This window comes from Propithecus coquereli, unplaced genomic scaffold, assembly GCF_000956105.1.
Source record: "Propithecus coquereli isolate 6110/MARCELLA unplaced genomic scaffold, Pcoq_1.0 Scaffold444, whole genome shotgun sequence".
In the NCBI taxonomy this organism is placed as follows: domain Eukaryota; kingdom Metazoa; phylum Chordata; class Mammalia; order Primates; family Indriidae; genus Propithecus; species Propithecus coquereli.
In genome coordinates, this window is record NW_012150219.1 from 645,827 (window position 1) to 658,519 (window position 12,693).

General features: G+C 36.2%; 1 protein-coding gene across 1 annotated transcript in view; it reads left to right on the plus strand.

The window, feature by feature from the left end:
- Positions 1-12,693, plus strand: part of CSE1L (CSE1 chromosome segregation 1-like (yeast)) — a 42,541-nt gene that overhangs the window by 8,278 nt on the left and 21,570 nt on the right. Inside the window, exons 2-8 of the mRNA XM_012654701.1 lie at positions 2,234-2,329; positions 5,492-5,634; positions 7,844-7,945; positions 8,017-8,162; positions 8,513-8,603; positions 10,180-10,287; positions 11,966-12,058. Of these exons, the coding sequence (XP_012510155.1) occupies positions 2,234-2,329; positions 5,492-5,634; positions 7,844-7,945; positions 8,017-8,162; positions 8,513-8,603; positions 10,180-10,287; positions 11,966-12,058 (779 nt within the window). The remainder of the gene's footprint in view (positions 1-2,233; positions 2,330-5,491; positions 5,635-7,843; positions 7,946-8,016; positions 8,163-8,512; positions 8,604-10,179; positions 10,288-11,965; positions 12,059-12,693) is intronic.

Sequence of the window (12,693 nt, forward strand, 5' to 3'; positions counted from 1 at the left end):
TAGAGACGGGGTCTCGCTCTTGCTCAGGCTGGTCTCGCACTCCTGACCTTGAACGATCCACCTGCCTCGGCCTCCCAGAGTGCTAGGATTACAGGCGTGAGCCACCGCGTCCGGCCTGCACTTAGCTTTTTTATTCTTTATAAAAGAAGCCTCAGGTTAATTTGCTTGGTTTCCCAGAAGAGGCTACATTTTCCCAGCTACATGTAGCTGTTTGTCTAAAAACTGCCCGATGGGATTTAAGCAGAAGTGGAGTTTTTAAAATAGTTTTATTAAAGTATAATTTACATACCATAAGATTCATTCATTTTAAGTGTACTGTTTCATGAATTTTAGTAGATTTATATAGTTGTGCATCCATCACCACAGTCTAATTTCAGAACACTCTGTCACCCCCAAAAGTTCTCTCGTTTTGCACTTATCAACTAACCAACAACTTGGAGACCATAAAGCTCCATTGATAACATTCCCAAGATTATTGGTCTGTTGACAGTACTGCACATTTAACGCTTGTAATCTGTATGTGCTATTTTTGTGTATTTTTTTCTGACTGACAAAAGTGTATATACTTAACTGTTAGGGTGTGAAGTCCATGTGCAGTGGGGAGAAAGAATTCTCAGTGAATAGGATATACAAAACTAAAAGTTTATTTATTTTCCTAAGAAAGAAAGAGGGAGAGAGAGAGGCCACGACACACAGAGAGGAAAGAAATGTTAGGCAGTGAGGAAAGTTGCTTGGTTCTTTTAAAGGGTAGAAATTTGTTATTTTTGTTTGTTTGTTTTTCCTCTGTTGCAGGGGACTGATAACAAAAGCGAGTGCAGAGCTGCTGTGTTGGCTTTTTCTGTTTCTTACGTAGGGGATTGATAGCAGAAATTAGTTTTTTCTTGATAGCAGGAGACACCTGGTACTGTCTCTTCTTGAGGAATCAGGGGAAGCTTGCACTTCTGCTATCCGCTCAGGAAGTTTTTCGAGGCTGAGAAAGAACTCAGATGACAAGTTAGGCCACACGTTTTAATTGAACAAAAGGTAGTCGTGTTGTGAATTTATTTCTCTTTCTGTTTGATAGTTTATTTTCCTCTGTTAGATAGGTTATTAGTAAGACCACCTTTCACTTACGGTGTACAACATGTTTTGAAATATGTAGAATGGTAAAATCAGGCTAATTAACATATATAACCCAACATACTTTTTTTTGTCGTGAAAACAGTTAAAATCTACTCAGCAATTTTCAAGTAAACAATACATTGTTAGTAATTACAGTCACCACGTTGTACGATAAGTTTCTTCAGCTGTGTATTTCTTAGCCCGTGTAACTAGTTATATCTACATAGGCCATTTATTTAATTTATTTATTTTATTTATTTAATTTGTTAGATGTAAATTTTTTTGGTAAGTCATAAGCAAATTCTGAGTTAGTTTTGTTTAAGCTTTAAATAAGAAAACTTTCAATTATAATCACAGCTGTCATCTTCTGAACTCCAGAACTATCTCCCTAGATGCAAATTCTCAGCTTGTAGTTTGTAGTATTTGTGATTGATTACATGTTGTACACAAAGGAATTTATTCTGATTTCTTTAATCTTAGAATTTTTTATGGGATCTTTATTTACTGTTTAACATTTTAATTCTCACTGTGGAACTTTTATTTTTTAAAGTTCCACTTGTGATTGTCTCAGCCTTTATTAGCTTTTTCTCATAGCCTTAAATCAGATAAACTTATTGGTGACTTTGAGCAGTTCTTCAGCTTTGTTTTTCTGTGCCTATCTTTTTGAAATTTTGGGATGTTTTTCTGATCCCTTAGCTCAAAATTATTTCACCATTGTTTCAAAAAAAAAGAAACCATCTTCTGAACTCTCTCAGCTAAGAGTCAGGCTTATAGCCCATATTGAAAACATAACAAATGAATGATTTTCACAGAGGGGAAAGACTTACAAAAAGTTGGGTTTGTTTTTTGTTTGTTTGTTTTGAGACGGGTTCTTACTCTGTTGCCCAGACATGAAGGCAGTGGCATCATCATAGCTCACTACAACCTCAAACTCCTGGGCTCAAGTGATCCTTCTGCCTCAGTCTCCCAACTAGCTGGGACTACAGGCCTGCACCACTGTGCCCAGCCAATTTTTTTATTTTTTTGTAGAGATGGGGTCTCACTATGTTGCTCAGGCTGGTAAAAGGATTTTTTAATATAAATTACTGTGTCCCCAAGTGACCAATTACCCAAACCTTATTTTTTATTTTAGATTCTATAGCAATGGAGCTCAGTGATGCAAATTTACAAACACTAACAGAATATTTAAAGAAAACACTTGATCCTGATCCTGCCATCAGACGTCCAGGTAAAGAGAATATATGTTTTCTGGTTGATTAATTCTTAAAGGACAGATGAGAGAAGGCTTTGTGGGAGTCTGCTTGTTTGTAAAGTTAAAAAAAAAAGAAAAGATTTATACTTAGATTCTCAGGCATAGTTTATAGTGTATGGTTGGCTGCTTAAAGCTGCTATGTAACATGGTGTGGTTTTTTTGAGTAAAATGGCTTTTATTTAGTACTTCTGGGATTATAGGGATAAAAAGTAGGGATACAAGGCCTGTGGGTTGGTAGGGGAAAAAAAGTAGGAGCATGTTTAGAATGCTTTGTCTCTTGACCTTTCTGAAAATCCCCACTTAAAATCTGCCTACTTTAGAGATATAATAATTAGGGCTTAGGGATGAAAATAATTGCCTAAAAAGTGATTAAGCGAATAAAAACAAGTAATCAGATACTGTCTCTTAATCTCCCTGTTGGGTTTGATTTAATTAATATTTTAAGACCTAGAGTTCCTTTCTTTCCTTTCTGAATTTGACCAGTTTCCATTAGAAACTTAGTATAAGCTTAGTATTTTGAACTCTGATGCTCACAGGAGTCAGATGTAAAGGTAAGTGAGGCAGGCCAAGCAGGAACTGGTACTGTCAGGTGAATACATGCCCTGGCTAAGGGGCAAATATTGTTTGGAACTAGCTAACTTTGGGGATCCAAACCAGTTTTGCAAGATCAACTTTGCTTGAAAAGTAAGGATATTTATATGAAGCACCCTCATTTTTAAATGATAGCAACTACAGAAAATTTCGAAACAGTACAAACCAAACAAACTGCTTCTGGGGGCCAGATATGTCTTGTGAGCAGTCAGTTGATCCTTGATGTAAGCCATATTAACCAGAAATGCTCTTAAACTGCTGCTTCAGAACTTATGTGCATGCTCATATAGAGGATTTTGGAAGGGTTCCACGAAGGCACAAGTGAGTGTGTATGCGTGTTAAATTATACATTATATATAATAAATAGAATCATAAACATGTTAGTGAAACCATCCTATTCTAGGAAAGTCTTTGTGATTTCTGAGAGGCAAAATTGGTTTTCTCATTAGTGCTCCCATGACGTGTTCCTGGATAAAGGGAAGTTAATGGCTCTAATCTTCTTAGACTTTCCCTGAAAGCTTTTGCCAGCATGGTCTGTTTAAAAATTATTTTTAATGATGTGTCTTTGTAAGGTGATGGTTCTGTTGGCTTTATGAATCCAGGGCAGAGTATAGAAATAAATTGGTGTCTCTGGGAGGAGTTATGAACATAACATTTCTCAAGGATTGGCACTAGACTGACTCAGTGTCTTTAAGGAGATGGAAATGTGTATTGGATCCCAGCTTACAGATGTGACTATGCTCCCTTGATTATTGAGATGGGACAGTGGTATGGATGAACTGGAAGACCTTTTTTTTTTTTTGGAAATTTTTGTAGAGACAGGATCTTGCTATATTGCCCAGGCTGGTCTCTTAACTGCTGGGTTAAGTGATCTTCCTGCCTCAGCCTCCCAAGGTGCTGGGATTACAGACATGAGCCACTGCCTGGCCCAGAAGTCCTTTTGAGGCTCTGAGTATACAGAAACATGTCAATATAGATATTCTGTAAGTTGAAGGAAATGAACACAGAAAAGAATAGACTTAATTAGTCTCCAGATCATTTTTCTGGATATTGACTTCAGTTTAGGAAAGAGATCTGGCAGTTTATATGGGCTTTTCCCCAAATCATGGATACACCCCTGGATGAAATGCTGACCACTAACTAGGAGGAAACAACCAGAGGTTTCTGTACTCATACGAAACCATAGTATGTCCCCTCCCGAAAAACATTTTCAGTGCAACAGTCCTCATCCTTTAAGAAAGACATGTAAACACAAAGCAGGGAGGATTTGAAAATGTTATTTAATAGTTAAACTCTCGGAACTCAATCCAGAAAGAGGGAAGGTGTTAAATGACATTATTAAATACCTTTTCAAAAAATACTGGAATCTTTGCATGAGTGTTGCCTTTTGAAGCTTAAGATAGGAAACATTAAAAGAAATACTAGGCCAGGCGCAGTGGCTCACGCCTGTAATCCTAGCTCTCTGGGAGGCTGAGGCGGGCGGATTGTTTGAGCTCAGGAGTTCAAAACCAGCCTGAGCAAGAGCAAGACCCCGCCTCTACTAAAATTAGAAAGAAATTAATCGGACAACTAAAAATATATAGAAAAAAAAAAATTAGCTGGGCATGGTGGCACATGCCTGTAGTCCCAGCTACTCGGGAGGCTGAGGCAGGAGGATCGCTTGAGCCCAGGAGTTTGAGGTTGCTGTGAGCTAGGCTGACACCACGGCACTCACTCTAGCCCGGGCAAAAGAGTGAGACTCTGTCTCAAAAAAAAAAAAAAAGAAATACTATACCACCACCACCACCATGGGATCAGTAGACCTAGAAAATTTATCCCAAAATGTAATATGGACTGAAAATATGTTGGTAAAACTTTTGTATAAATTCATTGCTGGTATTCAGAAATTTTTAGTTTGAGAAGAAATCTTAGAGCTGGTAAGGTAGAAAAAGGACTGAGCTAAAAATTTTTCAGTGATGAAAGCTTCCAGCTGTGTGATCTTCCACAAAGTTGTTTAACCTCAGTGGCCTTGACTTTAAAATGAGAATAATGCTACCTACCTTTCCGGGTAATAGTGACAACTTAATGAAATAATATATGTCAGTAAAGAATGGGACCCATATGGTTAATAATATATATTAGCATAAATTAATTCATTTGATCTTGATCATCCTATAAAAGGAATATTACTATTAACAGTACTAATAATAATCTTTTCTGAAAAAAGACAAGGGTATAGAACTTTGGCCCTGAAGTCAATCTCTCGGGGAAGCAACTTGTCCTTTAGATGGGGTAGTCATTCAATCAGGCCATTTGATAGGTTTGTGAGAATCAGGTGAGTTAATAGATGGTAAGGTGATTTGAAAACTGAAGCCTTATGTAAATTTAATGTAACATTGTATATAATCTATTTAATAGATGAGAAAAGTAAGGCCCTAAAGGGAAATACCCTAATCTTTCAATTTTTTGATCTTTCAATTAAAGATATACAGAGTTCATGTTAATATATACATAATGTGTAAAGATCTTGATTTTAATAAATTTTCTAACATGAAAATTCTTTTACAGCTGAGAAATTTCTTGAATCTGTAGAAGGAAATCAGAATTACCCACTGCTGCTTTTAACATTACTGGAGAAGTCCCAGGATAATGTTATCAAAGTGTGTGCTTCAGTAACGTTCAAAAACTATATTAAACGGAACTGGAGAATTGTAAGTAATTTGTGAATATATAATTTAATGCTCTGTATGTTTATAAGATTTATATGAACAGTGCTCTTAAAAGATTCAAATACAGATTAAAGATAAAATTAAACAAGACCCTTTTCCAAAGCATCTGTGATTTCATTTGGATTTATATAAATTTCTTCAACTTTATAACTTGGACAGCTAGAGGGTGTGTGACTTGGTTTCAGTCTCCGTTATGATTGCAATTTAACTGTAGCTCACTGCTTAGTGAAGAGACGTTGTGTAGGAAAACAGTCTAAATGAATATAATTGAAGTAATTTCTCTTGTGGAGTGGACTTAGAAAATTAAAGCTGAAAAAAATCACATATATACAAAATTTGTAGAATGCAAGGTAATTTAGATTTGAGGGTTTTTTGTTTTGTTTTTTCCGAGACAGAGTCACACTCTCATCCTGGCCAAAGTGCAGTGATGTCATCATAGCCCACTACAACCTTAAATTCCTGGGCTCAAGCGATCTTTCTGCCTCAGCCTCCCAGAGTAACTAGGGGCTACAGATGTGAGCCACTGGACCTGGCCCTGAAATTTCTGATAAGAAATTTTGCCCTATGTCTTATGTGATATGGAAATATAATCTAATTCAAGATAAATCCTATTGTACTATAAGTTTAATGGCTAAGAAAATTAAAAATTGAGAAACAGGCATTTTCCCTACCTTAGCTTAGGACAATGGTTCTCAACTAGGGGCAGTTTTACCCACCAGGGGACATTTGGCAATATTTGGAGACATCATAAGCTGCAGAGGTTGCTATTGGCATCTAGTGGGTAGAGGCTAGAGGTGGCTGCTAAACATCCTACAGCGCACAAGATAGCTTCCCACAGCAAAGAATTATATGATTCAAAATGTCAATAATGCTAAGGCTGAGGAGCCCTGGCTCATGATAAAGAAAAAATGAGAATTGCTTTATAGTCATAGTAGTGATGATTTTGCACAAAGTATTAAGGTTGACAGAAATGGTCAGTTTTTCTACAAAGTCAACAAAGTCTACAAAGTCTTTTATTTATAGAGTCTTGCTTTTTTTCCTCATTTCATGAAAGTATAAAACAGTAAGTATTATTTTTAACCTTGTATAATTAGTCAAATGTTACCACATGTGGTGAACAAATGACTTGGTAAATCTTAGAAACAATGTCTAAAAGTTTGTCCCTCTACTTGTAGGCTAGCCCTCTCCCTCTAGTTTGATTTATAAAACTAGTGAGATTTCCAGAACCTCTTTGGGTGATGTATTCCAGGTTTGTAATGATTAAGAAGTTTTCCTTAAATAGTCCTTAGTTTCAAGGTGAGAGTTATATTGAAGCTTTTTAAGATGAATATGGATTAAGTAGCATACATCTGTAAAGATTTGTTTTTGTTTTCCAAGATAGAATCTCTAGGATACAGACATAAGAGGGAATAATTAATGGAGCAAGGTCTTGCAGTAGATGGAAGAGTGGATCTGATGTATTAACACCATCGTGGTTTTTTTGTTTGGTTTTTTTTGAGACAGAGTCTCACTCTATTGCCCTGAGTAGAGTGCTGTGGCATCAGCCTAGCTCACTACAACCTCAGACTCCTGGGCTCAAGTGAGCCTCCTGCCTCAGCCTCCCGAGTAGCTAGGACTACAGGCATGTGCCACCATGCCCTCCTAATTTTTCTATTTTTAGTAGAGATGGGGTCTCTCTCTTGCTCAAGCTGGTCTCAAACTCGTGAGCTCAAGTGATCCTCCCACCTCAGCTTCCCAGAGTGCTAGGATTACAGGCGTGAGCCACCGCGTCCATCCATCTATAAAGATTTTAATCACACTGCACTCCAGCCTAGGTGACAGAGTTGAGACCCTGTCTCTGTTTTAAAAAAAAAAAAAAAAAAAAGATTTTGACCATGTGCTCTGATTAGTTTACATGTAGAACTGAAATTCTTATTGGCATCAGGAAGTGAGAGCTTATTAATTTGTATGTGAAATTTTTGCATTTGTGAGGGAATGCACATTTTTCTGGGGAAAGAGTTCACGCTTTCATCAGATTGTTAACAGAATCTGTGACCCTTTAACAGATGATCTGTGAAACTGTGGGAAGGTTCCACCTTCTCTGCAGTTTTCTTAGAAAACCAGAGAATAAAAAATAGTTCTGTTTTATCTAAAACCATGTGGACATGAATATGGATTTTATATTACTTGCTCATTGATATTTTGCTTTTAGGTTGAAGATGAACCAAACAAAATTTGTGAAGCTGATCGAGTAGCCATTAAAGCCAACATAGTGCACTTGATGCTCAGCAGCCCAGAGCAAATTCAGAAGCAGGTAATGTAGCCCTGCTTTTTAGGTAGGTTCCTTTGTAAGGCTCTCATCTAATGAATCCTTTCCTCCCCCAGCTAAGTGATGCCATTAGCATTATTGGAAGAGAAGATTTCCCTCAGAAATGGCCTGACTTGTTGACAGAAATGGTGAATCGCTTTCAGAGTGGAGATTTCCATGTTATTAATGGAGTCCTGCGTACAGCACATTCATTATTTAAAAGGTACTGGTGTACATACTCATATTTTGAAACTACTTTTCTTAATTTAATTTGATTGTATCAAGTTACCTTTGTGCCTGTTGTCACTCTTTGAATAGTATCAGCCTAGGATAAGAGTGTAAACCTTAATTAATTATGGTTGTTCTCAAGTAGAATGTTTATTTCATATTCCCCTCACCTGTGAAATACCTGGTCTTCATAAAGTGTTTGATGCCTTTAAAAAGAAAACCACGAATTCCCTTTGAATTTCAGAAAGCCATCTAGTCGTAGATGTCTATCAGAACAGACCCTTTAAGACCTAAAACGAATAAATAAAAACTTGTAAATTTATCTATTGTACCTTAATTTTTTAGATATCGTCATGAATTTAAGTCAAACGAGTTATGGACTGAAATTAAACTTGTTCTGGATGCCTTTGCTTTGCCTTTGACTAATCTATTTAAGGTATGGAATAACATCTTGGTGATATTTTTTAATTGTAAATTGCTTAAATATTCATGTAAATTTTAAGAGAATACTTTGAAAGCTTATTTGATAGGTAATGTGTAGAGCAATATTTCTTTTGAAAAGTTTCAAACCTATGTCGTAAAAGTGTTATAATGAACTCTATTATTATATAAGTTTAACAATTACCAACATTTTGTGTTTTTTTTCAATCTGCTCCCCTACTTAGAAATATTTAAAAACAAAGCATCATATCATTTCACCCAAGTATTTGAGTATTGTATCTAAAAAAAGCCATGTTTTTTTTCTGAAATTCCTGAGTTTCAGAGAGATCCAATGCACATTTTAATTTGACTGTGGAGTTTAGTTTATATATTTGTACATCATTTTACAATGTACAGGCGGCTTTTCTTAACATGTTCTTGGTCTTTGTGAGAATCCTGTAAGATCGTAAGAAATGTACTGTTAACCCTTTTTTCTAGATAAGAAAAGAGGGTTCATTTTCACACAGCTAATAAGAAAGAGAGGGCCAGGCTTCAAACCTAGTTTTGCTGACTCCAAAAAAGCTATTTATTTCTTATTTAAGGGAAGGTTGTGTCATATTAGTAATAAAATGAAGAGCGTACACAGGGTTTTTCATAGTTAGGGTATCTTACTGATGGTACATTTTTATTTTAAAAAATAAAATTGGAGAAAATGAGATCACTTTTTCCACCTATTGGGTTGGCAAAGATTTTCTTTCTTTCTAATGATGTTTAAAGTCTTAGCTGAGCACATTGAAATGAATACTCTAGTGTCCTGTTTATTGTATTATAAATGGTACTGGCTTTTAAACTGTAGTTTGGCATTAAGAAAACCTTAATATTAATATTATCCTAACTCCAGGATAAAGGAAGTAACATTCGTTGAGTGTCTTTTTTATGTAGTAGGTAGGTACAAAGTACTAAGACCTCTTATATATTTTTTCTCATTTGATTATACTTTCTATTCAAGGTAAGCATTATTCTCATATTAAAATAAGGAATTTGGGGCTCAGAGTACAATAACTTCCTCAGTGTATTGCTCCTTACGAGTAATAGAGCTTAGGTTGTGTACAAGTCTTTTTGGCTTCCAAAACCTGTGCTCATAGCACTGTGCCGCCGTGGTAATATATGTCTAAAATTTCAGACTCTTGAAGATTAGAGGTGTGCACAAAGTTTTATAAATAAACCTGTTTGTTGCAGTTAGAATAATGAACAATTGGAAACAACCTAAATGCCAAGTGACAAAGGAATTATTTAATTGGAGCAGTAAAGACGGTTTGGGGTAATATATTTGTATATATGCACAGATGACCGGAAAGATAGAATAATTTAGAATATTAACATTAGACTTTAGTAGTGCTATTTTGGACAGTTTAAAAAATATACTTTAACTTATTTTTCAGAGTCTCTTAAATGACTATATACTACTATTTAGAAACCAAATTTTGGAGAAGAAATATAAATAGGTTCAGCATAGCACAAGGCTATTTCCCTAAGATCAGCATACTAGGTTTACAATACACTAAAACCATGTTGCTAAATTCTTTTCCAAGGCCACCATTGAACTCTGCAGCACCCATGCAAATGATGCCTCTGCCCTGAGGATTCTTTTTTCTTCCCTAATTCTGATCTCAAAATTGTTCTATAGTTTAAACTTTCAGGTAAGTTTCATTTGATCTCTTGCTTTTGATTCTTATTCTTTGATGTTAAACATAGTTTTCTACTTGATAAAGACTTCTTTGCCAGCATTTGTTTTTCTGAAAGAAAAGTTTTTTCTGAGATCCCTGCTCCTCCCCACCCCCCCAATTCTTTTTTTAAATATTAAGATGGAGTCTCATTATGTTGCCCAGGCTGGTCTTGAACTCCTGGGCTCAAGTGATCCTTCCACCTCAGCCTCCCAAAGTAGCTGGGACTATAGGCGTGAACCACCACGCCTGGCTTCCCCCTATTCTTTATCCACTTTATCCACAGGCTTCAATTTTACAGTAGTTTCTAGAGATGCTAATGGGTGTTTCATGGGGAAAAAAAATAGCATTCTCTTGTAGCCAGTGAATTAGACAAGCCCCACATTTTGGAGAGTCAACCTGTACACTATATTATTGAAGGCACTGAGAAACCAGATTTCTGAGGTCTTCCTTTTTTGTTCACTTACGTAGATATTAACATTGGGGAACCATGTTTTGTTTAGGGGTCCCTAGCTAGCTTATACAAAAGGACTTTTATTGGAAGCATGGGGGAGACAGAAGACTTAAGTACCAGGCTTTGAAAGGGGTAAGAACTGATGGCATTTCAGAGGAAACACAGCCACAGGGTTATAGCAGGGAATGCCTAGTCACCCTATTGCTACTGAGATAATGGCCTCCAATCATTCCTTCTGTTCTCGAATCATTAGTTTAAGATTCCAAGTTCAGGGCAGGTGGAGGTGGGTAAGGACAACATACGTAACATAAACATCTGTACCCCCATAATATCCTGAAATTAGAAAAGAAAAAAAAAAGATTCCGAGTTCAGGACTGAGAAAGGGGTATTAATTGGTACAGATTGCTACAGTGAGATGCAGGAAGGAACTCGCCTTTTCATTGTTCGTAGCCAGGACCTGTTCTTATCTTCACAACATGACTGCACTCGCGGCGGTAGGGAAAGCGTTACCAAAAGGAAATTGGTTCTCTTAGGTTTAGAGTAGGAGGAGATGAACAACCCAGAATAACATGTCCCACATTGGTGTTCAGCTAGACAGCAGTTTGAGAAATTCTTACTTAAATGAATACTACTGTTTTTGCTTATACCTTCTTTTGAATTCTACTTCTGAGAAGTCAGGTAAAATGAAGCTCTTGATTACTTGTCATGCATAACAAGGAGACCAGAGAAAGGAAGCATAATCTTTACCCTTGGGGGGAAGGACGGGGGTTTGTTCCTCATTAAGAAGGCAGTACTCTGCCATAGGAAATCAGTACCTTTGTAAGACAATAAGTTTGATTCTGGGCTGGTGGTCATCTTATAATAAATGCAGTAGTTGGAAAGGGAATGTATTGGTAAGCACTGAGCTTTGTAAGGAAAGGCTTCATGTTGGCTTATCTGGAACTTGAAGGAAGATTTAGATTGGGACAAGAACTAGAGGTGACATCATTTATGGTGAAAACAGACAAACCGAGGCAGAAATCTGAATGATTTATTCAACTGCCAGACCTAGCTGCAGCAGAGCATTCTTGCCAGAATAGGTAATGCTCACACTGAGTTTGGGCTTAACCCTATACGGCATGTACAGAATGTTTAGCATTGTGGGGAAATTTATTAAAGTAGCGTACTTATTTATTTTAGTCAAAAGTGTTTATTCTTTAGGACCTTCCTGAATTTTTTGAAGATAATATGGAAACTTGGATGGATAATTTTCATACACTTTTGACATTGGATAATAAGCTTCTACAAACTGATGTAAGTATTTAAAATGTTGCCAGAGTAGCCTTTTTCTTTCATTAAGACTTTTTTGGGTACCCTCTGAAAACCTATTTACTCTTGCATTGCTAATAGATAAAATTCCAAGAATGTAAGTAATATTTAGTTATGTTTTTGATGTTCAATAATTTGGTTACTGTGTACAAAACAGAATTACTCATATTGAGGGCCCCACTTATGTCACACTATACAGATAAAGTGATTTAATTACATTAAGGCTTTAAAGTGTTTACATTGTGACTATTTTATGAAATAAAATTGTCATTGAAGATACTAACAAAACTTAAACCTCTGTAGTGGTAGCCTCTTCTTTAAAGGTCATCCACAGCTTGGAAAAGAGGGAAAATGGTAACATATGTTTATAATACGTAAAAGTTTCTGGTCTGACTTTATAATATGTTCTTTTAAACATACAATGCTTATTCTGTGCTACTCATTTGCTCCTTTATTAATATATTTACGATCTTTCCCAAGAAACAAAAACCGTAAACTATTAAGAATACTTCAACACCAGGTAAAATAAAAATTAGAATTGGTGATTCAAATCAAATTTTGCAAGTGGGGTACAGAAAGAGAATCATTAATATGGTTGTATGACAGATTTTTGTCTCAGA